Source organism: Marmota monax, unplaced genomic scaffold, assembly GCF_021218885.2.
Source record: "Marmota monax isolate L192 unplaced genomic scaffold, Marmota_monax_Labrador192_F-V1.1 WCK01_AAM20220418_F8-fsc00008, whole genome shotgun sequence".
Classification (NCBI taxonomy): Eukaryota; Metazoa; Chordata; class Mammalia; order Rodentia; family Sciuridae; genus Marmota; species Marmota monax.
In genome coordinates this window covers 27701600-27728126 of record NW_026694432.1, presented here as the reverse complement: position 1 = coordinate 27728126, position 26527 = coordinate 27701600, and the positions used below count along the sequence as shown (strand labels likewise).

Genomic DNA, 26527 nt, shown 5'->3' with positions numbered 1-26527 from the left:
ATGCAAATACTGGGTTCCTTCCAGCCAATCTTGAGCGCTTGCCTCTGGAAAGAGGCTGGGCTTCCAGGACCAGAACCAATGAGCATGCACCCTGGGCTGGAAGGGCGGGACCGGGGACATTTAAACCACATCCCAAAGGGCCTCTGGGGTAGTGCTGGGTTTGGTGGCCTAAGCCCAGTCCAAGGCCAGCATGTCACTGCAGAGGATTGTGCGCGTGTCCCTGGAGCATCCCACCAGTGCCGTGTGCGTGGCCGGTGTGGAGACCGTCATTGACATTTATGGGTAAGACCGGACGGCCAGGGGTTTGTGCGTCCTTGGCTCTGACCCCATGGGTCTTCCTCTCCAGGGGCTGGGAAGAACTTCCTCTGGGCTTCCGCCTGGCCTGGCCTGGCTGTCCACTCCTCAGACTTGGCCTTGGAACAGCAGCCAATCAGGGAAGCTTGCTCAGGTTCCAGCAGGGGACTCCAACTGCAGGAGGCTGAAGCTCAGTAGAAGAGACTGGCAGTGGCTGAGCTGGGTCTGGGGACTTAGAGGCTGCTGGGGACTTAGAGGCTGCTGGGGACTTGGAGGCTGCTGGGCACTTTCCCCATCCAGAGATCCTGTAGATGGGGCTGGGGGTCTGTCTCAGACATATGAATAGGAAGAGGTGTGTCCTTGCCCAGTAATCCCCTAGCTTTTGAGGCTGAGAACGCAGCATGGAACCGGGTTTTAAAGACTGTGTCTATCTCCGCGGCACCTGTCGGCTCCAGGCAGTGTTCTGGAGCTCGCCAGGCCCTTGGAGTTTAACTCTTGAGCTAAACTCAGCAATTCCACCCTGACGACGAGCCTGTGGTCTAGGCTCATTGTGAGCATCATCTTGGCTGACAAGCAAAGGCCCAGAGAAGGTGAAACATTTGCTCAAGCCACACAGTAACAAGTGGCAAAGCCAGGGTTTGGAGCCTGTCACAGGCTAGCTCAGCTGTCCTGACACTTGAGGGATTTCAGTTCTGGTTTCCTCCAGCCATTCAACGCCCATGCATTAGGCCCCAACTGCATGCCAGTCTAGCACCTCATGACTTGTGGTTTCTCTCTCCCAGGAAGGAAAGGAGGGTCCGGGTAGGGGTTTAGGAGCTGGGCTCTAGGGAGCGCCCAGGAGCCAGCTTCTTAGGCTTTTGAGGAGTCTCGTTTCTGAGGCTGAGCTGGGGACAGGCAGTCAGCCTGCCTGTGGTGGGTAGGGTGTGGATCCCTGTGACCGTTTCTGCCTCCCAGCCTCCCTTTGGGCCAGGTTTCTGTCCATCTCGTCCTCATGGGGGGTCCTGTGACTTGTATGATATTGAGCAGTATCCTTGGCCTCCCTCTGGAGGCCAGAGACACCCCAAACCAAAATGTCTCCAGATATTACCAAATGGTCCTAGGGCGTGAAGTGACCTGCTGTTTCCTTTCTTTTTTTCCGTACTGGGGATTGAACCCGGGGTGCTTTACCACTGAGCCACATCCCTAGCCATTTTTATTTTTATTTTTATTTTTTTGAGATAGGGTCTCACTAAGTTGTCCAAGCTGGCCTCAAATTTGTGATCCTCCTGCCTCAGCCTCCTGAGTAGCTGGGATTACAGGTGTGACCACCATGCCTAGTTAAAATCACCCACTCTTTGAGAACCAGCGTCCCAGACTTAAGAATTTAAAGATCCAAGTGAATTTAGTTGGAAGCCAAGATGGTCCCAAAGTGTTGGATGGCGAGGGTGAGAAGCCGGTCATGGTGGGGGCCAGCTGGCCACCAGGAGCTAAATCCTGGTTGAGGGGCAGGGGCATGAGGGTGGGAAGAGGAATCAGTGGCTCCTGGGGCCAGGAGGAGGGTGAGGGGGGCAGATCCCTGCTGCCCGGCGCCACTGTCTGCCCCAGGGCTGCGTGCCCACGGGGGTGACTCACTGCCCCAGCTGCCGGGTGCCCGTTGGGCAGAGGTGTCTTCAATTTGACCTGTTTCAGGAAACCTGGAGCAGGCAGAGGCCACTGGTCTTGGGGCAACCTGAGCGAGATGGGCCCTGCTGAGGAGTCACAGAAAGCGGTGTGTGGGGGACAGCCACGGGGTGGGGGTGGGCAGAGACTCCAGGTCTTCAAACCTGGATCCTTAAACTGCAGTGCCCCGCCCACCCGGGGCCGGTGGAGCTTCTGGTTGGCTCGCTCACACGTCCATCAGTGTTTCCTCCGGGGCTGGTGCATGCCAGGGCCTGGGGACCCCGCAGGCTCAGCCACCGCTTCCGCCGGCCCTGGGGGTCTAGCAGGCTGACCAGCTTCCTGCAGGGGCCACAGAGAGGACTCCTGTCTTGGAAGGGGAGCCCCCGGGGTAGCTCCGAGGGTTTGACAGGCCTGGGGGACTCAGCCTGGGCACTCTTGGGGGGAAAGGGCGTGAGGTGTGGTGACTCAGCCCTGGTCTGTGACACCCCAGCTGTCTGGTCTTGGAAAGGTCCTTTGTCCCCGCAGAGCCTCTGCGTTCCATTATCAGCGTGGAGACGGAGGCCCGCAGCCCCAGCGCTTGACACACTCCAGCAAGTTCTCAGGCCGCCCATGAAGGGAGGCTTAATAGCTCCTTCCAGTGCCCTGAGGGGTGAGCGAGCCCCAGGCCCAGCCATGGCGCAGGCCCGGCGTTCTACCCTCTCAGGGCCATCCACGGGTGGCATGATCATCACCCCCTTCTTATGATGAGGGAACGGGTCACGCAGCCAGTGAGTGGCAGGGCCAGGAGGGGACCCAGCGGTTTGGCCTTTACTACATAGGGCAGGCAGGAAGGCTGAGTGGGGAGTGGTTAGTGCCCAACCTCTGGGGGACACTAGACTGCGGTGACTGTCGCACCATCACCACGTCGTCATAGTTTCAGGGCTCTGTCCTGAGCCTGGGTGCGGCACCAGGTGGCTGGGAACAGCACCGAGCCGCATGGGGGAAGAAGAAATGGAGAAAAGAGGCTGGGCAGTCAGGGAGGGCTTCCTGGAAGAGGAGCCTTGACGGACGGGCACTGGGCCTCGCTGTCCCCCATGCACCCTGTCCTCCACCTCCCCAGGAGTTGCAGGTGGCTCAGGCCTGGCTCCTGAGCAGTGAGTCCTGGGACCTGGAAGGGAGAGGGTAAAACGCAGCCTGCGCCCTGACTGGCCGGCTCGCTCACCCCTCAGGGCATCTAGAAGGAGACATTCAGTCTCCCTTTCACAGATGCAGGGAGGCAGCTCAGAGGGACAGTGGCCCAACCGTCCTACCCTGCGAGGCACAGCCAGGGCTTCCGCCCAGCTCTCAAGGGCCGAAGCCAGCTGGCCGCTCTTCTCCTGGGCACTTTCTCAAGGATGGAGCTTCGGGTTGAGACGGGGTCCTCAGACTCGAGTCCTGGAGGGGGAGGGGTCTCACCAGGCAACATCGAAATCCCAGGAGACTCTGGTGGAGTCGCCCCAGGGCCCAGAGCCATGGGGTGGTAGGTGGGCTGGACGCATTCCCACAGGGCACTCCTGGAGCACAGGAAGTGCTTCTCGGAGTCTGTCAGGTTGTGGCTGCTCACGGGCTGAAGGGCCCTCGGAGCTGGTCACCTTTGGGATCTTTTTTGGAGAGCAGTTGGTCCTCAGGCAGGAAGGGACTGCAGAGTGTTAGGGGCAGAGGTGAAACTAAAAGCCACGTCACCCAGGTCAACCAAATGGCTCAGAATATTAGTGACAGGGAAACTGAGTCACAGAGGTGCAGAGACTCACCTGGGGGGCTTGGGGACCCTCTGTACTTGGCTCCGAGGGCCCTGGAGCCCCGGGTGTTCTCAGAGACCCCAAGCTGTCAGGTCCAACCTGCATGGCTGCAGAGGGCCCGGCACACACAGCAGTCCAGGGGCCACCAGATGTCCCTGAACTCCTTCAGGATGCCAGCCCAGACGCTGACAAGAAGGGGCAACCTTGACCTGGGGGGTATACAACTCGCTCACCTTGGAAAGACCCCGAGAAGCAGCACTTAGAAAAGCCAGAAGGCAGGGAGTCCCCCATTGAGCCACATCTCGTGGGCCCTGAGCAGGAAGTAGGCTGCCGCCTTTCGCCCGGGGGGATCCCTCCTCCATTAGCAGGTGTCTCCTGGGGGACCATGCCCGGGGAGGAGCTGTCAGCCTCCTCTTCTCCAGCAGAGTTGCTCCACCCTGGCTGTGCCTTCGAATCACCCGGGGACCTTAAAAATATACTGCTGGGCCGGATACAGGGGCGCCCACCTGTGATCCCAGTCTCAAGAGCCTGAGTCAGGGGGACTGCAAGATCAAGGGCAGAGCCTGGGCAACTTAGAGGGATCCTGTCTCAAAAATGAGGATCGTGATGGTAAAGGTAAAAAAGAAAAACCCTGCTGGGCCTCTGGTGGGGCCCATGGCGGGGCACCTGCTTCCACGCGAGGCCCTGGGTTCCCCTGTACATCGGAAAGCCTGGCTCCCTCACCGCCAGGGGCCCAGCATCGATGGCTCTTTTCAGCACTCCTTAGGGATAACTGTGCGGCCAGGGTTGAGAACCACCACCCTCACTGGGAAGGACACTCAGCTCCTGTCACCTAAAACGTGTCTAATGGAACTGAGAGGGGAGTAAGGACCTTGGACTGGGTGACAGGAGGAACAACATCTAGTGAGCAGGAAGGTACCGCGGGACTTTATGTGGGCTTCAGGAGGGGACAGCACTGATCCTGGGCCAGGCTGGCCCTGAACAAAGGGAGAGGGAGCTTTTACTGACTTGCTGAGGCGGGCTAGGGTCTGGTCCCTGGTCAGGGACACGGTTCCAGAAGGGATTCTTCTTGCATCCGACGGCCAAGGTCACTGTCCGCCTCTACCCTTGAGGCTGGCACCACCATCCTGTGTCCACATCCTGGCCTCTGGCTCCATCCAAGTCCCAGGACAGGCCTGAGGGTTCGGGGACTCAGGCTGCTGTGGCTGCTGGAGTAGCTCACGGACAGACACCAGCCCCAGGGGGCGGGGACACAGCTGCATGCAGAGCCCAGGGGAATGTGACCCGAAAGTGAAGGCAGCAAAGGGACCGATGCCACATGAAGACAGAGCTCCCCTCGAGGTGCCATCACACAGCTGCGGACCCCAGTGAAGACTCCGATGTTTGGTAAAAATAGCCTTCAGGTCCCCGAGGAGTAACCTCGGCAACGGTTAGCGTCGTAACCCACGCGTCAGAGGTGTGACATTGGAAACTAACGACCTGTTGCCCGGCTGTGTGGCTTCCAGTATTAGCGACTCAGTCGACAAGAACAGGCGAAGCCGAGGGTTTATTTAGGCTTTTCTCTGGTGACAGTCTCATCTGGTGCAAAAATTCTGCTTCTCGAGCTTCCTCGGGGTCTCGTGACGGGCCTGCTGAGCAGAGCGTACCCTGCCGCCACGGCCCCTGCGCCCCGCGGTGTACCGCACTGTCCCCGCCTCTGTCCCTCCACGGTGGCCCTTGATTGTCTCAGACCAGAAGCCCTGAGTTTGGGTCCCAGTTCTGTCAGCTCGGCTGCGTCATCTTGCATGACTTCCTGCAGCTCCCTGGGCCTCCGTTTCCAGGGGCACCTGAAGGGTTGGCATTGAGCAGGGGGTTATGCGCTCTGCTCTCGGGGGCCTCTGAGCCCCATCCTGGACTTGACAGGCTCTGTCCACGCTGGACGTTTGAGGCAAGAGCGCTGATCTGGAGCTGGGCCCTGAGCAGGCGCGTCTTCCACCTTCTCAACTGCTCGGGCCTTGGGAGAAGTCCTGGTGGGGCCACCATTTCCCAGGGCAGAGCAGGGCGGGGTGCAGGGCATGGGATCAGGAGGACAGAGGTTTCCTGGACCTGGTTCTGTTGTGAGGCTGGCCTGGGGAGGGGACTGGGACCCTTGCTGACTGGGGAGAGATGCAGAGCCCACTGGAATCTGCCATCCTGGGGGCGGGGGATCTTATTTGACATCTTGTCCATCTTTCTCTGTTCAACCACAGGGACTTTCCCCTCAGTCTCCCAGCTCCTGAAGTGTTTGGTTTTGTTCTAGAAGCTGAGGCCCTGAGCCCATGAAGGGAGAGGACGGGTTCGGGTTTGTAGTGACCATAGAGCTGGCTGAGTCTATGGCTCTGTCACTTATCCACTGTGTGGCTTTGAGCAAATCACCTGCCATCTCTGAGCCTCAGTTTCCTCACCTGCAAAGTGGGGATGGTAGTGCACATGCCATGCAGCTGTGGGAGTTCCCTGCACCCACTGTCACCTTGTGGTTGTCACAGGGAAAGGGAGAGATGGGTGAGTGTGGAAGAGCTGGTGGTCGGTTCCCAGAAGGGTGACCTTGTGCTGAGCCACCTGTATTTGCCCTGGGGGACCAAGGTCCAGCCTATCTGGGGCAGCGCACCCTGAGCCCCGTGCTCCCTCGGCAGGCATCGGAATGGTGTCCAGTGATGGCTTGGCTCCAGGCCACCTGCAGTCCTGCCCCTGCTGCCACCAATCTGCTTTTCCCTAAGGTGGGTCAGAGGCCGGCCACCTTTAGGGGGACCAGCTCTGCCGGCTTGCTGGGGCCTGGCACGTTGTAGTGCTGGTTCTGAGTCCATGACACAGCACCTGGGTCCCAGTGGAGCAGCGCTGCGTGTCGCCTGCTGCCTTCACCATCCTCAGGGGCTGGGCGGCCTTTGGACTGGCCTCGCCTGTGTGGCCTCGGCTGGGCCAGGAGCACCGTCTATGGCAGGACTCGGCCACACATGGCAGCTCAGGGTGGCCTGGCCTGAGGGACAGCTGTGTCCAGGGGAGGCTGTGCAGGCTTCCCTTGTCCTCCAGGAAATGGGAAATCCAGCTCCTCCTGTACCTGACATGGGGTCCCCTCCTGGCAGCCATGGTGACAGTTCCAACGCACAGTGTCCAGGACGGGGCGTGAGCTCAGGGCTGGGCCTCTGGAAGGTGCCTTCTGGTCACTTCTGGGCTTCAGATTCCCTGGCAGTGAAATGAGGGCATGACCTTCACTCATCCGAGGTGCTTTTTGCACACGGGGGCTCCTTCCATCTCCCCAGCGCCCCAAGCCCACCAGAGACACAGGCACTGAGCGAGGCTGTCCGCCTGAGTCCCCCAGGGCTGAGGTCCAGACCCAGGCTACCTCCTCGCCTGACCAAGAACCATCGCTGACTCCCCGTTACATAGGGATGAAGCAGAGACCAACCCGTCGCAGCCTGAGTCTGTCTGCCCCTGACCTGAGGCTGCAGGACGGAGACCTGGGTCCCTCCGAGCAGGCTCCTCTACCAGCCTTTCCCGGCCGCCCAGCCTCACCGCTCCTTCCGTCCACCTGTTTCCTGCGCCCTGCTTACTCTCATTGTGACTTCCCCGCCCGGGAGGGCTGTTCTGAGCCTTTCCTGTCACACTTGAGCCTGGCCAAGTGGGAGTCACCTGGGGGTCCCCTGGGAGCCAGCCTGGTAGGGACCCGCCTCCTCCTCTCTTCTGGGCCCTTCCTTTCCCCAGCCTCGGAGGCAGCCTGTTGGCCTCCTGCGTGAAGCCCTCCTTCTTGGGCCACTGTCCTGGGGCCCCTCCCAGGCAGGGATGCCTCCAGCTTCACTGGGGATCTGGGGATCCTTCGCCTCCCAGGGGACGGCCCAGGAAGGTGTTGGGGAGCTGGGCTGAAGGGCCCCCGGCCCCAGGGACAGCTTGGGGTCAGGAGTTCCATAAAAACGCTGAGTCCCTGGGATGCTGACATTTTCCTGGGTCCGTCTCCCCGTCTGTCTTCCTGACTCTGTCTCTGACTCTCCATCTCCAATGGTAGTTTTTTGTTTTTTGTTTTTTTTTTTTTTTTTTGCAGCTCTGGGGAAGGAACCCAGGGCCTCTTGTGTGCTGGGCAAACGCTGTCCCCTGTGCCTCACTCCATGCCTTTTATCCCCATCTCTCTGTGTCTCCAAACTCTCCACTCGGCTCCTCCACATCCCCTGACAGAGGCTGGCCCACCCACCCAGGTCAGAGCAGCCAGACGGCACCACCAGCCCCAGAAGTGACAGAAGTTGGAACTCCAGATAAACAACGAACAATTTTTAGTATAAACATGTCCCCAAACCTGCATAGGCCACACTTATACTAAGACAATTATTTGTTGCTTATCTGAAACTTAAGTCTGTGTTTGCATTTGCTGAATCCTGCGCATGGAAGGAGAAGCCGGGCGTCACCCCTGCCCTGGGGACGGGGCCTGCGTCCCGCCCTGCCCGATGGAGCACGGCTGGGTCTGGTTTACTTCTCTTTATAGAAAGTCACTGTGAGAAGTCAGAGCCACCCTGGTGGAGGAGGCTGCAAGGGCTCCTTCCTCTGAGGCTGTCGCCTGGGTGGGGCAGCTGTGTGAACGCCAGGACGCATTGGCCCATCCTGAGACTCGGTTTCCCCAGGGGTGATGGAGTAACAGCCCCTTCAGAGGCTGTGGCGAGGATCAGGAGCGGATGTAGGGGGAGGCTTAGCTGGGCGTCCACAGCAAGTGTGCCGGCCAGGCCCCGAGTGTAGTGATTATTGCTGTCCCTGGGAGCCAGCCTGGTGGGGCAGGATGTGGCTGCAGGAGCCAGGTGGCCTGGGTTTGGATCCCAGCCTGCCCTTCCAGGCCTCATGACCTTGGGCGGATTTCTTACCCTCAGTTTCCCCATCGGTAAAATGGGAGGCAGCGGCAGCACTCGGCTCATAGAGCTCCTGAGAGACCTACATGGTACAGCTCACAAAGACGCTCCACAGGGCCAGTGTGCAGTCAGGGCCCCTCCAGGGTCGGCCACTGAAACCCAGGAGGCCTTCTAGCCCCTCAGCCACAGGGGCCTCTCCCTACATGGTGACCGCTGAGCCAAGACGCAGGCCTGCAGCCATCTGCCCTGGGCGATGCCAATCCTCAGCTCCCTCATGGGGTCTAAGGCTCTGAGGCCATTGGGAGAGTGGTACATGCACCTGCTTCAGCCCGCAGTGCCGGGGTGCACAGCAGGAACCCCATAATCAAGGGATGGACAGGCTGGTTTTCAGGCAGGGTTCCCGGATTAGCAGGAATGGGGAGACACCGTTCCAGGGACCAATGGCATTATGGAGATTTTAAACCTATAATTAACACCTGGTTGTTTGATCCAATCTGGCCAAGTTTCCCCCAGGGGACACGGCAGTGCTGTGAGACAGCCTGGGCACAGTGTCAGAAAGAGGCAAGTGCATGCTTGGCTTTGCCATGTGATGCTGTGTGACTTCAGCTTGTTGCTAGACCTCTCTGAATCTTAGTCTCTCCCTCATCAGATGGGCATGATTCTGCTCACTTTGCATGTAAGCTCCCTCTCACACACACACCCCCCACACACACACAGCACACACTCAGTAAAAACTAATCCCAAGGACACTTAATCGCCTGCTAAGGAGCCATGTCGGGGACCTGGGGTGAGAATGCTTTCCTAAGCTAGAGACGCAGAGCCCCACGGAGCCCGCTGGGCAGAGGTGGGCCTGGAGCAGGCAGTTGGGTCCTGACTGGGGAGGAGTTGGCAGTTCTGTTGGAGGCAGAGACACCCTCGAGGGGAGAGGAGTGCTGGCGGGGTCTTGTGGGCGGGGGGCTCCACGCCTGGGAGCTGCTTGTAGGGTCCCACGGCCCAGGGTGGTCCTGGAGGCGGCGGGCGGGCACCTGAACAAGGGCTGCCCTCGGCATGTCCTCGTCTCCTGCTCTCCCAGGTCGGTCCCCGAGGGCACAGAGATGTTCGAGGTGTACGGGACCCCCGGGGTGGACGTCTACATCTGTCCCAGCTTCGAGAGGAGCCGGGAGCGCGCGGACACCAGGCGGTGGCACTTCGATGAGGGCCTGGAGATCGTCGTGGTCATGAACTCCCCCAGCAACGACCTCAATGACAGTCATGTGAGTGGGGCCCTGGCCTGGGGAGGGGGCAGAGGCGGCCACCCACCCACAGGCCCACATCCCCTCTCCCCAGTGTGGGCGAGCGCCTGGCCCTGGGGCCAGAGGCTGGGGTTCGAGTCCCAGCTCTGCAACTCGAGAACCACAGTGTGACAGTCCCCACTGTGGCCCACGGGTTGGCTCGGGGATCTCGGCTGCTCCGAATGAAGAAAGGCAAGCTGGGAGGGAGGGACACTCCTGCCCAAGGAGACGCCCTGCCTAGGTGACAGTTCCCTCAGGTGCCTCAGTTTCCCCAAAGACACTCTCTTCCTGACCCATTTTCAGGACGGGGCGGGGGGCATTTAAAACATGGAAGAAATGGGTGACCTTTGAGCTTGGCACCCCTCAGAGGGCTAAAGGGGCCCAGGACTGGGGTGGGTGGAGACGTGGGCCCCTCCATGGCCAGAGCAGCGCAGTGGAGACTGACCACGTCAGGCTCGGGGCGGCGGACGCCATCCAGCCACACACCAGCGGGTGACACGAGGGGCGGGTCCCCCTTTCACAGGGACTCAGAGCAACTCTTCAGGGCCTCTCAGCTAACGGGCAGGAGGACTAGATCAGCGCAGGTGGCAGGTGGCAGGTGGCCTTGTCCCCTCTCTGCTCCCACCCGTGGGGCGCGTGGGCCAGGGCTCACTGAACCCATGTTGCAGATGGAGACACGGAGGCCAAGGGGTGTGGGTCCCCTGAAGTCCCACCTGCTAGTGAGCAGCAGAGTCAGCGAGGGGCAGGGCAGGTGCCCCGAGCAGCACGGGAGGAGCGGGCAGCCTGTGGAGGGTGCCCGGCAGAACGGGGGGCTCTGGGGCTGCCTCCCCACCCTGAGCTCCTTGGCCCCGATGGCTGCTAGGACAGAGCAAGGCCAGGGTCCCCCGCCCCCCTCCTGACCCCACCTGGCAACGGGGATCAGTCACGGCAGGATTCAGGAGCTCTCAGGACTGAGCGGGTCGGGGGCCTCGGCAAGACCTCCTCCCTCCGCTGAGTTGAGAACACAGAGCCCGAGAGCGGAGCCCACGTCTGGGGGAGGTCCGAGGACAAGCAGGCGGGAGAGGACTTGGGTGTCTCTGCCTCCAGCCACCTCCTCACCAGCCTCGGGGTCCTGGCCTCAGCAGGGACCGGGCCGCTCCAGCCGGCAGCACGAGGAGCCCCCGAGCGTCCCCACCGTCCATGCTGTGGGGCGGGGATTACTATCCCGCTGTTAGGAAAAGTGAGGCCAGTAACCCCCCCACCAAGGTGTTCACCCCTGACGGATCCAGGACCCGAGCCCAGGCTGTCCAGAGCCCTGCACTTGACCCTCCCATGAGGCCACCTGCCTACCGAGGACAACAGCTGGTGTTTCTTGGGCACTTCCTCAGGATGTACTACGATCCTCCGGGGTGGACCTACATGGTCCCCGCTTTACAGATGAGAAAACAGAGGCAGCTCTGAGAGGGGAAGGGCCTTGGCCAAGGTCGCAGAGGCCAGAGGGGCTGGGCTCAAGTCCAGGCTACGTCCAGGGTTTACCTGTTCTTAAACCTGCCTGGTCCAAACTCCTCTAGTTACAGATGGTGAAACTGAGACCCAGTGTGGAGCGGGCGCTTGCCAAGACCACATGGGGGGGTCGCTGGTAGGACCGGGACCCGGGTCTCCATAGACTCCCACAGAGAGTTCCGTCCCACAAACGGGCCAGCCCAGGCCCGGAACAATGAGTAACTCGGAGCAGGCTAAGGAAGAGCTGGGTGGGGCCGAGGTTCAGAGCCCCCGTGCTCTCCTCACAGCCTGACGGGCCCCTCTCTCCCTCCGCAGGTTCAGATCGCCTATCATTCCAGCCAGGAGTCTCTGCCCCTGGCCTATGCAGTGCTCTACCTCACCTGTGTCGGTAAGTGGGGGGCTCTGCCGCGGGCGAGGCCAAGGGGTCTTGGCTAAGGGCAGGGAGGTGGTTAGGGATGACGGCGAACCAGGGATGTCTTTAAAAAATTAGTTGTATTTTTTAAAATTAAAAAAGTACAGAAAATTCAAACAGTACAAGAATATACACTTAAAAGTAGACCTCCCTCCCTCCAAATCAGGGCTTCCTGTTCCCCAAGCCAGCATCCTCCCAGAGAGATAACTGATACATAAGCTCTGTGCAAGTGGTTCAGATGCTGAAACTCTCAGGCAGGGAGTACAAAGTGACTTGGGTTCCTGTGTTAACGGTTCTAGGATCAGGGGGGCATTTCAACAAGGAACTGAAAATTATGATTCAAAGGAAATGCAAAAATCAGTCATGGAGATGAAAAATGCCTTTGATGGATTGTTAGTAATCTGGATGTAGCTGAAGAAAGAATTGGTGAACCTGAAGATAGGTCAGTGGAAGTTACCCAAACTGTAACAAAGAGAAAAAAAAAGTGAAACAAGCAACACAGACCTGAGAACTCTGGGACAGAATCAGATGGTCTGAACTCAATGCCGTTTCCATCAAAATCTCAAAGTGGCCTTTTCATAGAAATGTGTAAAGCTGATCCTAAAATTCATAAGAAGCACAAAGAGCAAGAATTACCAAGACGAGGCGCTGGGCTTGTGGCTCAGTGGTAGAGCGCTTGCCTAACACAGGTGAGGCACTGGGCTCAATCCTTAGTGCCATGTTAAAAATTAAATAAATAAAACAAAGGTATTGTGCCCATCTACAACTAAAAGGTTTTTTTAAAAAAATAGAAGAATTACCAAGACAATTTTGAGAACAAGGTGGAAGGATTCACAGTACCAGATATCAAAAATTTTCCAAGCTATAGAACTTGAGGCAGCATGAAATTTGTGCAAGTTTAAGTACATAGACTAATGAACCAATGGAGAGCCTGGGGACAGACCCAGGGTTCAGAGGTCTGCATGGGGAAGAGATAAACTTGGAGCCCTACCTCACACCATAGCCTACAAAATTGCACATGGCAGCAATTAGCAGGAAAGTTGAGCACGTTTTATGTGTCAGAGGCATTTGCAGAAGCAGAGCTGCTGGGCTCAAGGGGATGTGTCTTTAAATTTTGATAGATGTGGCCAGATTGCTTTCCAAAAACTCTGAGCCACATTTGGTGCCTACAACAGCATGTGGGCCTCCTGGCTAGCAGGTGCAATCTCAGACTCTTCTCTTTGTGCCAGTATGACAGGTCACCATCCCCCTGGTTGCTTAAATATGCCTTCCGTTAATTAGGAGTGGGGATGGGCATCTGCCCCAGACCCTGCCCCCCAACTCATTTGAAAACATGCAGAAAATTCATAAAGCTTATTATATGTATACACACACACACACACACACACATGCACACGTGCACACACTTTAAATGAACAATTACAAAGCAAACACTGGAGTGGCGATTCTCATGTCAAGAATTAAAATACAACTAGTGCCCCAAAGTTCCCCCCCAACCCCTCTCTGATCACAACTTCCTCCTTCTCCTAAAGGTAAACACTGTTTTGTGATAATATTTCCTTGTGTTTCTTTATGGTTTTTACACCTAAATGTTCCCAGCAGATCACATAGACTGGATTTGCAACCTGAACTCTGTGGATGGAATCGTCTCTCACGTGTTCCTTTGGGTTGGGCCCCTTCTGCCCCAGATTATGTTTATGAGGTTTATTCCCTGGTGGCCTGGTGCCTGAGTATCTTGTCATATGGTACAAAAATCATTTGAGCCAGGTGTGGTGGTGCACGCCTGTGATCCCAACGGCTCAGGAGGCTGAGACAGGAGGATCCTGTGTTCAAAGCCAGCCTCAGCAACTTAGCGAGGCACTAAGCAACTCAGTGAGACCCTGTCTCTAAATAAAATACAAAATAGGGCTGGGTTTGTGGCTCAGTGGTCAAGTGCCCCTGAGTTCAATCTCTGGCACCAAAAATGAGAAAGAAAAAAATTGAAATCCCCGCCCCTTCTCTCTTAAGAAATAATATTATTTTTTCTTGATACTGGGGATTGAACGCAGGGGTGCTTAATCACTTAGCCACACTCCCGGCCCTTTTTTATCTTTTATTTAGAGACAGGGTCTCGCTGAGTTGTTTAGGGCCTCTCTAAGTTGCTGAGGCTGGCTTTGAACTTGCGATCCTCCTGCCTCAGCCTCCTGAGCCACTGGGATTACAAGCATGAGCCACCGTGCCTGGCCTGTTTTTTTGCAGGCGCACAAAGATTGATTCAGGCCCCTTGAACACTTCACTGGCACTGCAAGATCTCCCAAATTCCTGGGGAGAACTGTCAAGTTGGGGTGTGGGTCTGGGAGTGTGGGTCGCAGCTGAAGCGAAGGCTCCGAGAAGCCACACAGTTGGCAGGTGGCAGAGCTGATGCGCATCCCGGTCAGCCTGACCAGAGTTCAGGCTCGCTGTCCCAATCCAAGGAGGCGAGACAGACTGCTTCACACAAACCAAGAGTGTCCCCTGGTGAGCAGGCTCAGTGCAGGCTGTGCCCGAGACAGTGAGGGCTGGGGGGATACAGAGAGGGAGCAGTCAGGACGGCTTCCTGGAGGGGTGGCTTTGGCCCTGCCCCTCATCTTCCCGTGGGCTCTTACCCAGCCCAGGGAGGGAGGCTGCAGAGCCTCCACCTCTGGCTGTGCCTGCGGGGAGGTGCCACACCCCTGTCCAGCCCCGGACGGGCCCTGACACTGAGCTGAGAACACAGAAGTCATGATCTGTTCTGGGCTCCTGGGGACCTCGTGGGGACTCACCCACTGCCTCCCCTGCAGACATCGCTCTGGACTGTGACCTGAACCGTGAAGGCGGGCAGGACGGGAACTTCGTGGACAAGGTAGGTTTCTCCACCTGGGCCCAGGCGGTGGGGGTGGAGTGTGTCAAGCCACTGTAAGCCCAGGTCACGGGGAGAGGCCATTACAGGTATCCCCCTGCTTCCCAGCGGATGCTGAGGCCCAGGGGACCAGGCATGAACGGGATCTTCATTCACCAAGAGAGAAATCTTCACCAGAAATCACCAGGCACGAGGCTCCCAGCCTTGGGCTGGGCCTCCGTTTGTTGGAGGAAAGTTCTGGATTTGTGGGAAAAGTCAAGGGTGGGCAAGCGTTTCAAAAAGTAAAGGTCAGATGGTGGACATTTGAGGCCCTGGGCCGGGCGTCTTCCTGCCTCGGTGGGGTAAAAGTGGCCGCAGTCAGCACATAACCCGTGTGACTGTCCTAGCAGAACCTGACCACGGGGACAGGCAGCCGGCAGACGTGGCGCTGGCCACAAGGAGCTGACCCCGTCTGGGTGAACAGGGACCTGCTGAACGCGAAACTGTGACTGACTTCTGGACCCCATAGTGGTGCATTAAATGCAGCCGGTGTCCAGAGGAGGGTCCAGGAGGCTGGTGGGCGAGGAGGACTCGGCAGCATTCGGGTGCAGGGACCGGCAGGGGCCCCAGCTCAAAGGGCTGGAGGGCAGCACGGTCAAGCCCTTCGCCTGCTCTGTTTTCTCACTGACAGCGGCAGTGGGTCTGGGGGCCTGAAGGGCATGGAGCCATCTTGCTGGTGAACTGTGACAGGGACGACCTCAGCAGCGATGTCCAGGACAACTATGACCAGCACGTGGGCTGCCTACAAGGTGGGGGCCGGGCAGCCTGGACCCCTGCTCATCCAGGTCACGGCTCAGATGCCCCAGGGTCCGGGCAACCCCCAGGTGGGGCTCTGGTGGCAGAACTGGGGGCCGGAGTGGCCACCCTGGGCACACCGTGGAATTGCTCAAAACCCACCTCAGGCTGGCGCCGTGTCTCTCTGGTGTCCCCAGAGCCAGTGGCGCTCCCATTGCTGCAGAACCTCTGGAAATAATCCACCCTGCTTTCCCCTTCCTCCAGGGGAACAAAGGATGCAGCGTGTTTGAGTACCTACTGTATGCCCTGCCCTTCTCACATATCTTGTCTGGTCACAGGAGGAAGGGTGTCACCATCCCAACCCAGAGATGAGGCCCAGAGGCCAGGAGGCTCCCAGCCTCCCCGTGCTTAGTGCAAGGTTTTCCCCTCCAGCCCCTGATCCAGACCCCACCCCGTACCTACCTTCACTCAGGGACGCCTGCTCTGCCAGGTCCACTTGGACCACAGCAACCAGAGGACCAGGCAGGGACAACCTGGGGTGGGGGTGGCCAGTGCTCCCACATGAGATGCTCCCAGGGGCCATTGGAGATGGGAACGTGGAGCCCAGCGGGGAGGGGCCAGCCCAGCATCACAGCCCACCTGTGTGGCTGCCGGGTGGCCTCTGCCCTCTCCGGGCCAGGCATGGGGATGGCGGCTCTGCATGTCGCGTTTCTGGGCAGATGAGGAAACGGGGGCCCACATGTCACACTGTCACACAGCCTCCATGGTGCTCTTGTGGTGGCTTCCAGTGTTTTCACAGCTGGGACACCTGAGTCCTGGCGCTCACTGTCCTGGGGACGAGGTGGCCAGGACAGGAGGTGCAGGGGATCCCAGCACCTCTCTGAGTCAGTGCCCTCTGTGTGGCCCCCCAGACCTGGAAGACATGTCCCTCATGGTCCTGCGCACCCAGGGCCCCGCAGCGCTCTTTGAGGACCACAGGCTCATCCTGCACACCTCTAGCTCGGACGCCAGGCGAGCCCGGGTCTTCCACGTCTGCGGTGAGTCCCTGGGCCCCCCCCCCGGGCGGCCACCCTGGCAGCTGGGCAGGCTAGGGCCCCGGGAAGAGTTCCAATAGTGGGGACCTTGCAGGCCTGGGGGTCACACCTGCAACCCCCCGCCCTTCGCCAGGGAGAGGCGGGCAGGGGCTGTCCCGTGTGCAGTCGGGGTGAGGCGCGGCCCTCCCGGCCTCCCGCTGCCCAGGCCCCTGCGGTCACAGCCGCCCCGCCTCCCTCCCAGGCCCCAAGGACTCCTGCGGGGCCTACAGGTGCGTGCTGGGCCAGGACAAGGTGTCCTACGAGGTGCCCCGGCTCCACGGGGACGAAGAGCGCTTCTTCGTGGAGGGCCTCAGCTTCCCTGACGCCGGCTTCCCGGGGCTGCTGTCCTTCCACGTCACCCTGCTGGACGACTCCAATGAGGTGGGGCTTGGCAGAGGCTCAGGGTGACACCTGGGCCCCGGGGACCCAGGTTTCTCTACTGTGCTGCTGGCTCCTCTCCAGCCAGGAGAAGCCGGGCTTTGTTAGGGACCCGGGGACAGAACGAGATCCCCCCTCCCGGCTGCCAGACGGCAGACCTGTGCTGTCCCCCCCCCCGCCCCGCGGTCCCCGCAGGACTTCTCAGAGGCCCCCATCTTCACGGACACGGTGGTGTTCCGCGTGGCACCCTGGATCATGACGCCCAGCACCCTGCCGCCCCTGGAGGTGTACGTGTGCCGGTGAGTGTGGGCGGCGGGTCCCCAGGCTCCCAGCCGCCCGCCGGCCCTGGCTCTCAGTCCCTGTCCCTGGCTCGTCCACAGCGTGAGGAACAACACGGGTTTCGTGGAAGCGGTGGCCGAGCTGGCCAGGAAGGCCGGCTGCCAGCTGACCGTGTGCCCGCAGACCGAGAACCGCAATGACCGCTGGATCCAGGTAGCGCGCCCCGGGTGGGCCTGGCCAGGGCTCCACCTGCAGGGAGAGGCCAGCCTGCCCCGCTGGGGCCCTCGGGCAAATAACGAGCCATCTCTGTCCCCCACCTTCCTGGTCTGCCACCCAGGGACAACAGGCCTGGGCGTGCAGTTCATGGACCCTGGGCCACCTTGGCCTTCAGAACCAGAGGGGTCAGGACTGACCTGGCCCTCGAGGTCCGAGGAGGAGGCCTCTGCACCTGTCAGGGCCCTCGGTGCTGTCCCAAGGCCAAAGGAGATGACTTGTGCCCAGTGGCCTGTTAGTCCATCTCAGGCCTCTCTGGGTCCACCCTGGCCTGACCCCATACTGGGACACCCTCAAGGTCATGTCCATGTTCTCATCCCTCTGCCCTGCTGTGTGACCACAGGCAAGCACATGCCCTCTCTGAGTTTCCAGCCCCTCCTCCAATCAGCAGGCATCCTGACCCCAGAGTGCCCATGGGGAGTGGGGAGCTGCTGGCTGTCCACAGCTGGGCATGTCCCCTCGTTGGCAGGATGAGATGGAGCTGGGCTATGTCCAGGCGCCACACAAGACCTTCCCCGTGGTCTTCGACTCCCCCCGGAACGGGGAGCTACAGGAATTTCCTTACAAGAGAATCCTGGTGAGTCGTCACCACAGCTGGCCTGGGAGCCGAGGGGCCACCCTGGGGTGCGTGGCACCGGGAACATACTGGAAGTTTGTTCTGTAAGGATGAGGGCAGGTTGCCAGGTGCAATTCAGGAGATGCCAGGTCACGTTGGGATTTCAGAGAAGCAAGGAGGAGCTTTTTGGTATAAGTATATCCAAATGGGGAACCCTCCACCTCCTGGACACACAGGGGTCAGACCTCTGCTGGCCCCTGATGGTACGTAAGTTCCTTCTGAGAGATGCCCTGGGGAGACACTGAGGGCTGGCATCAGCCTGCTGATCCCCAGGCGCGGGCACCCAAGGTAGCCAGACCCTGGCCCCCAGGCTGGCCGTGGCAGGAGGGGCTCGAGGGGCCGGGCAGCTGCTTCAGGTGTGTCTGAGGGGAGCACAGAGCCACCTCAGTGGCCCTGTGACCAGGGGCTGGCATGGCCTAGGGCCTGTGTTCTCGGCTTCAGCCCTAGGCCTGCATGAACTGGCTGCTGGGTCTGACCCGTGGTCACTCAGTCTGCCCCCCCGTGGTCACTCAGTCTCCTCCGCAATGGTCACTCGGTCTCCCCCAGCCATAGTGGCTCTGCCCACCTGTCCCCTGGGAGCTCAGAGCCCTGAGTCCGTCCAGTCCTCCCTGGCCTCCCCGCCCACCTGACCCCCGTCTCCCGCCAGGGTCAGGATTTTGGCTACGTGACTCGGGAACCACGGGACAGGTCTGTGAGCGGCCTGGACTCCTTCGGGAACCTGGAGGTCAGCCCCCCGGTGGTGGCCAACGGGAAGGAGTACCCCCTGGGGAGGATCCTCATCGGGGGCAACCTGCCCGGGTGAGAGGGCAGGGACTGGGCATGGTGACCAGGGCCGGGGCCAGGGACCACTCCGCGCCTCGGCACCAGCAGGGAGTGACGTCACTGTAGTCCTACATGGGCAGGGGAAGGGCGGAGGGCTGTTCCCGACGCTGTCGGCACCTGAGAGCCAGAGCCGGGACCTCGGAGATGGCTCAGTTTGACCCTTAATTCTGCAGGTGGGCCCAGGGAGGGTGGGTGACTAGGCCTGGACCTTCTGATTCTGGAATAAACAGATGATGCTGACCACAGCGTCCACCAGTTAACAGTGACAGAAGACAGGCTTCTCTTCCCCACTGTCCCAGGAGACAATGCATTTGAGCCAGAGCTCATTCATACAATAGTGTAAATGACTAACAGAGGGTCTTTTCCTGAGCGTAGGGCAAGGGCTGTATGAGATGTGCAAAGTGACCTTCTGGTGACACAGACAGACTCACAGACTGTGAGTTATTGAATGCGTGGCACAGAAGAGCTGGTGGACAAGGAATGACACCACAGTGGTTATTTGCTGTGGAACAGATCAAGACACTGAGCCAATCAATTCAGTAAAGCTGTTAGAACAGACTCAGGATCAAATAGTAGATAATCCAGAGTTGAGCTTTAGAGGGGATCAGCTGTCCTCAAATACATGATCCCCCAGAAAGAGGAAATATTCAGAAGCCAAAAAGAAAACAGGATTTAAATCCACAAACCTAAAATACTGTAAGGCCCTGGGGATGCTCTTATCCACCTCTCTCCCCACTGACATCCAGGAAGGTGAAGGTGCAGCAAGAGAGATCTAAGTTAAACTCAAGGAAGAACTGCCTGACCATGGAGGGATGGAATGTGGGTGTGAAACTGGTGACTTGCAGTCTATCTATGAGAACAGGGTCTGAGGGTGGTTCTGAGGATTTGCCCAGGTGGCAGGGCCTGGTGGGTCACTGCCCTGGTGTGACTGACTTGTCCCTAGTCTGCCTCATCGGGAACGCACCTGGTGGGGTATGAAATGCACACATTATGGTCTTTCCTGCTTACAAAAGAAATGCCTTTTGTAAAGTCAGGTTCTGCAGAACTCTCGGGGTCTGGGGTCTGGGCTTCCATTTCCTCGTGGAGTCTTTCTTAGTTACGTGACTTCTTAACCCTGTGGCCAGGTCGAGGGGCCGCCGGGTCACCCAGGTGGTGCGGGACTTTCTCCACGCCCAGAGGGTGCAGCCGCCCGTGGAGCTGTTTGTGGACTGGCTGGCCGTGGGCCACGTGGACGAGTTCCTGAGCTTTGTCCCTGCCCCGGATGGGAAGGTGAGACTCGGCATCTGGGGCAGGGCCTGGGCTGCAGGGGCTGAGCCGGGCCAGGCCGGGCCGGGGCTCAGCCGTCCACGCTCCGCACACAGGGCTTCCGCATGCTGCTGGCCAGCCCCGGCGCCTGCTTCAGGCTCTTCCAGGAAAAGAAGAAGCGGGGCCACGGCAGGGCCCTCCTGTTCGAGGGTGTCATCGGTGGGTAACGGCGCTGCGTCACTAAAGGAGGGACACGGTGGCTTCAGAGAGGGATGGCTGGTTTTAAAGCAGTGCTGTCCCCCCAGATTCGGGACCCCTGGCTCCAGCCACTGCTGCCTGTGTTGGGGCGGAGCTGAGGCGGGGGGGGGACCTTCCATATGGGTGGGCATGGAGAAATTGGGGACATAGCCAGCCTGTGACCAGTACAGTTGCACCAAGCTCTCTGCTTAGAAGGTTCTGGAACTTGGAGTTCAGTGTTCTGTGTCACCTTCTTGGATCCTAATAACTTGTGTTTTGTAAGTGAAGTCCGAGGGGTAAATCAGGCATGTGCCGAAGGCTTGTAGCCTCTGCCTCCCAACCTCCCTGCCTCCCGGGGTGGGCTCTCTGCTGCCCACTCCCTCGTCCTCTGGATCCCAGCTGCCAGGTCTCCCTGTCTCTGTCACCGCCCAGGGACACTGTGGTCCTCCTCCCCCAGCAAGAGCTTGGGCCTGGGATCTGCCTGCAGGGACATGTGCTGGGGGCTTGGCCGGGGTGAGCCCGCAGCAGCGCATGGCCTGTGAGGGGCTCCCACGCTCTGGATGCAGCCCCTGCGTTGGCCGGGTGGGCTGGCGGGCCTGGGGGGAGGGGTGGGAGCCCTCCAAGCTGCACAATTTGCGGGTCTCATTCAGGAGCTGCCTGGCCACTTGTGCGCTGGGCACATGCACCAAGTCAGGGCTCCGCCTCTGGGTGCTTCGAGGGTCCACCCTGTCCCATGTATGTCCCAAGCTCAAAGGAGTGCCACATCAAATAACAAATTAAAAACCCTGTGGCAGGCTGAGAGAGGGGAGGAGCAGCGGTTGTGGGTCAGAACCATGAACGGCTCCTTTCTCCTGCTTTTTGAACGAGAAACCCACGTTTGCGTGTCTCACAGGAGGAGTCTGGAGGGGCAGGGCCACCGTCTGGGCCAGCATGCAGGGGTGTCTGCCAACTCCACCCCCTCCCGTCCCCACTGTGACCACCTTATCCCCAGGGGGACCTTCCTGAAGCCTGGGATCCCAGGGGTCTCAGGACAAAAGCCCCTTTGTCATTGGGATCATGGATTCTCCTGGTCCAGGGCCACCTGCGTAGGCACATGACCCCGAGAACAAAGCTACCCCAGAGCAGAGACTGCGGAGTTCCCAAGTATCCTCCCTTCCCAAGTGCCCCGGCGTCTGTGCTGACGTCACCCTGTGCCCAGCATGACACTGGAACCGGCAATAAAGTAGAAGCCCATAATTCCCAGTCCATCGCTCCCAAAGGCTCGATTCCTATGAACCCAAAGTAAACCTTAAAAATCCTCCAGTCCAGAGCTGCTGGGCCAGGCGGGGCGGGGAGGGGAGTGCCCCCTTCATCTTCCCTGGGGGACCAAGTTCACGGTGAGCTGGCCCAGAATCAGGTCGAGAGGAGTTACCCCACTGCCTGGCTGGGAAGGAGACCCCAGGCCATGCGGCCACCGTGCTCAGGGCCGACCCACAGGCGTGGTCATGGCTTCACAGAGGTAGAGGTGGCACCAGTATTAGGCACCCAGGTGTGCCAGACCCCATGCTTGGTGCTTGTAGACATCACCACGCTGATCCCCAGAGAGCTGGGAGGATTCCAGCCAGCCCCCTTCAGACCCCAGGAAGAGGAGGCGCAGAGAGGGGAGGCACTGGCTGGAGGGGGCAGCTGAGCTGGGGCAGCAATGGAACCAGCTGCCTCCAACTGGGCTGGAGGGACGGGAACCGCAGGTGTATGTGTGCTGGAGGGAGCCCTCTCCTCCCCCTCTCCAGCCTAAGGCCCTGTGACCACTGAGCCCCCAAGTCCCAGCTGTATGACCTTGGGTGAGTCATCTGGCCTCCCCAGCCTCGTCCCCTCATCTGTAAAGTGGAGATGATAACGAGTAGCTCATAGGGTGAGACTCCTGAGATGCTGGGCTCTGGACTCAGGGCAGCGCAGGCCAAGTGCAGGTGACCAGCGAGCGGTTGGCCTATCCTCCCTGCACCTGTCCGGCCATCTCCATGGGACCCCATCAGGCGGCAGGAAAGCTGGGCTTCTGGGGAGCCACCTCCTGAAGGGCAGGCCAGGGCCTGATGGTGTCCACTCCCAGAACTCGCTGATTGACTGCTCAGAGAGCCGATAGAGGTCGGCCCTGGGGTGGGGGCGGACAGCGACGGACCACAGGTCCCCTCAGCCAAAGGAAGAGCAGCCGCTACTCAGCGCCCTGGGGGGTTGCAAATTTCCAACTCACCGCCTTCCTACTTCCAGTGACTCAGTAAGCCTAGGGCTCACGGAACAGAGGCGGCGGGACCCCGACTTCTGCGGTCGGTCCTGGACTTGCAGAAGGCCTTGCGTGTGCAGGGGTCAGAGAGCCGTGAACATGGCCTTTGCCCGTGTGCCTCCCAGAGCCAGCGGCCCTCTACGGTCTGTCTCTCCCCTCCACAGGCAACGGGCGGGTCAGGACCATCTCCATCAACCAGGTCCTTTCCAACGAAAACCTCATCAGCTTTAATAAGTTTGTGCAGGTACAGAGGAGAGGCTGTGAGTGGGAAGTGGGCGGGGCTCGAGAAGGAGAGGGCGGGTGGAGAGTGGGCGGGGCTTGGGACAGGGGTGGGGCGGGGAAGTGGGCGGGGCTTGGGACAGGAGAGGGCGAGGTGGGAAGTGGGCGGGGCTCGGGACTGGAGAGGGCAGGTGGAGAATGGGCGGGGATTGGGACAGGGGCGGGGTGGAGAGTGGGCGGGGTTTGGGACAAGGGGCAGGGTGGAAAGTGGGCGTGGCTTGGGACAGGAGAGGGCGGGTGGAGAATGGGCGGGGATTGGGACAGGGGCGGGGTGGAGAGTGGGCGAGGTTTGGGACAAGGGGCAGGGTGGAAAGTGGGCGGGGAAAGAAACAGCAGGGGCGGGGCTTGGGTAGCAGGGGGCGGAGACTCACAGTTCAGGACAGCCCAGGCTGGAATGGCCCAGACACAGGGGCTCCAGTGCCCACCTTCCTCCTGGAAGAAGGTGTGAGTGTCGTGCACCTGAGGAAGACAGGCGGCCATTGGCTGTGAGCATCCAGCAGAGGTGTGACCTCAAACACAGGGAGGGTTGGAAGTCCGCGAGGAACATCACCGAGACCACCACGTGGGCAGGAGGAGAGGAGGCGAGAGACCAGTGGGCAAGCCGCTTGGTCACCCAGGCAGAGGACTGGCCTTTAGACCAGACAGAAGCGGTGGAGGCTGTGGGAAGTGGCCAGGTCAGGGGCAGGTTCTATGGGTAGTGTCCCCAGGACTTGCTGTTGGATTGGACACGGAGGTGGGAAGGAAGGAGAGAAACAGCCGACTTGTGGTCTGGGCAGCCAGGGGGAGTTGGAGAGTCTGCAGAGGAGCTGGCTTGGGGGCAGAGATCAAGAGTCCATCTTTCCAAGATCATTGTAATGTCATGTGTAGATAATAAAAAAAAAAAAGTCCATCTTGGGACCCATCTGAGCAGAGATGCCAAGGGGGCGGTTGTCCTCGAGAGTCTGAGCTCAGGACACAGACAACCCTATACAGAGAGGGGCAGTAGAAACTTGGGACCTGTCAGTGTTTTAATGTAGAGACTGAATGAGTCCCTAAGGAGGGAGGATTTCAGAGAAGAGGGTCAAAGATGGAACATTCCGGAACACTCTCAGTTTAGCCCAGAGGGGCACAGAGCAGGTATATCTCCACCAAGGGGCACAGAGGTGAGGTTTGTGTGGATGGTTGATCCGTGGGCACTCGGTCCTCATGCCCCTGCTCAACTGCATATGCCCCCAACACACATGGCAAGGTGTCCCCAACTCGGCCCCTCCCACCCCCAGAGCTGCATCGACTGGAACCGCGAGGTGCTGAAGCGGGAGCTGGGGCTGGCCGACCGCGACATCATCGACATTCCGCAGCTCTTCAAGTCTGAGAGGAGAAAGGCCACCGCCTTCTTCCCAGATTTGGTGAGCCCACCACCTGGGACCTGGGCCTTCCTACGATGAGGCTCCAAGCCTCCGTCCCCCAAGCGGGGACACATTTAATGGCAGTCATGTTTGGGATTGTGGTGGCTGGAGATTGGTCTGACTCCATGGCTTATGGTGGCTGTCTGTCATGGTCCCTGTAACTGGCCAAGCCCTGGCTCGAGGGTGGTGGGGGGGGAGGGGTGACACGTGATGTTGGTGGAGTGAAGGGATATTTGCACCTGGGCTCTTGGGGCTGTTCTGTCCCTGTCCTCCGGCTCGTGGTTCCAGATGGCCCCGCTCTCAGGAGCTTCCACTCTGACCCGTGGAGAGGGACACTCTCCGCACCTCTGAAAACAAGTCCCAGTGACCTACTTCATATTTCTATTTCAGTTGGGAGGGGAGGGCAAGGTGCCCCCAGTTTAAGGGGTAGGAGTGGGGGTCCAGGAAGGTTGCCCCCCACCCGGCCCTCCAAGTCTTGCATCTGAAACACACACCTGGGCCCCACTCAGTCCGGATTCAGCAGCCTGAGGGGGGGTCGGGAGGCTGCTGCAGCTCTATCCGCCCCCAGGTGGCGCTGGCGTGCCCTTGGGTCACCTGCTCTCCCTCCCTCTCCGCTTCCCGAGGAGCTGAACTCACCGTCCTGAAAGCCGCCGCGGGGGCCCTTCCCCACCACCTTTGCCTCACCTCCTTCCTGCCTCTCTGGCTCTGCCCTTCCTGCCTCTTCCTTCCCGTGGCCCTGCGAGGTGCCCCTGGAAGCTTGGGCAACGTTCCGGTCCTTGTGTTGGCAAAACGGAGGCTCTCCCCAGCGGCCTCGGCCAGAGGGACACTGCGTAACCTGAGGGCAGGACAGCGCAGTGGGCCGCAGGGGGTCCTGGGCCTTTCTCCTCTTGCCCTCCCTCTCCCTCCCGGGTGCTGGCTGTGCTGCCCTCCCCTGGGCAGGTCTGGATATGGCCACCTAACTAGGTCCCGCATGGGCGGAGACGGACTCTCCCGGGGTCAGCTCCGACCTGGGTTAGGGTGGGGGTTCGCGGGGGCCGGAGCCGTTGATTCAGCGCTGTCCCCCCCCCCCCAGGTGAACATGCTGGTGCTGGGCCAGCACCTGGGCATCCCCAAGCCCTTCGGGCCCCTCATCAACGGCCGCTGCTGCCTGGAGGAGCAGGTGCGCGCCCTGCTGGAGCCGCTGGGGCTGCACTGCACCTTCATCGACGACTTCACGCCCTACCACATGCTGCACGGCGAGGTCCACTGCGGCACCAACGTGCGCCGGCAGCCCTTCTCCTTCAAGTGGTGGCACATGGTGCCCTGAGCCCGTCCCCCCAGCCTCCCCTCCCCCCGCAGTGGTGGCCCCCGAACAACGAGCATCAGGAGACCCCCAGATCGAATGCGGGGGGGGGGGGTGACCCGTCCCTCTCAGAAACCTTTCCCTAGAAGCGTCCACCCCTCGCCTGCAGCCTGTTTGGTTCTCAGGCATGAATCTTCTTGGCCTCCCGCGAAGAAGGACCTCATTTCTGTGGTTCTCATGTGATCTATATGACCCATGGGGACTCCCCGCAAAAGTCCCCTCACCTCCAATTCCTCTGTTTAGTGGGAGATTCGCTTTGGGGTCTAGAAGTTTCCACACATGTCACCAGCCATCTGGGCCTGTGTGTCCTAAGCCAGGAAGGCCCTGGGATTCTGCTTTGGCCTGGTTTCCTCCTCCCCCAGGGACACAATCTTAGAGTCAGACCCCTCCACACAGGACAGGAGACATCCTGCCCAAAGCCACCCCCGTAGAGAGGGACCTAAGGGTTCATTTAGGACAAAGTGGGACCATCATCCCCCTCTAAGCTCCGGGCCAGGTGGTGAACTCTGTCCCACCCCACCTGAGCCTTCATGTGGCAGGTGCCTGTAGAGTCACATGAGACTTATGCGCACGCCCCCATCATCTGACACACAGAACCTGAATTTCTGGAGATAAAAGTGCCCTGGGGAATTGGTGGAGATGGAAGACCTGGGTACGAGGATGAAAAGTGTCTTTCAGAGCTCACAGGACTGGCCCTGGGGGTCCACCTCCTGATGAGGGTGCTTATTAATCCTGGGGCTTCTCTGTGCAGGGGGCACCCCTGATGAGTTGGCCCTGGCCTAGGCCTTCTGTTGACCTCGGGTCAGGGTTTCCCCATCCTGCCAGGCTGAGGAGAGGCGGACTAGCAGGGCTGGGTCCACGGAGACAGCTCTGGAGGGACAGCTTTGGGGATGAGCTGCTTGGGCCTGGGGTGGGCGTGGGGAGAGGCTTGGTCTGGGCTTCGAGTGTGTTCTGTACACGTCCCGCTGCGTTTCCCTCACAGGCTAATAAATCCGCAGAAATACAAGTGCTGTGG

At 59.8% G+C, this 26527-nt stretch overlaps 1 protein-coding gene across 1 annotated transcript; it reads left to right on the top strand.

The window, feature by feature from the left end:
- Positions 1-152: 152 nt before the first annotated feature.
- Positions 153-26527, top strand: Padi3 (peptidyl arginine deiminase 3). The gene is made up of 16 exons (XM_046468509.2): positions 153-282; positions 9603-9783; positions 11599-11671; positions 14494-14555; positions 15223-15340; positions 16238-16363; positions 16602-16780; positions 16973-17076; positions 17158-17269; positions 17799-17906; positions 18592-18743; positions 19892-20036; positions 20129-20231; positions 22671-22750; positions 24045-24170; positions 25243-26527. The coding sequence occupies exons 1-16, from the start codon at positions 191-193 to the stop codon at positions 25474-25476; spliced, it is 1995 nt and encodes a 664-aa protein (XP_046324465.1). The 5' UTR covers positions 153-190; the 3' UTR covers positions 25477-26527.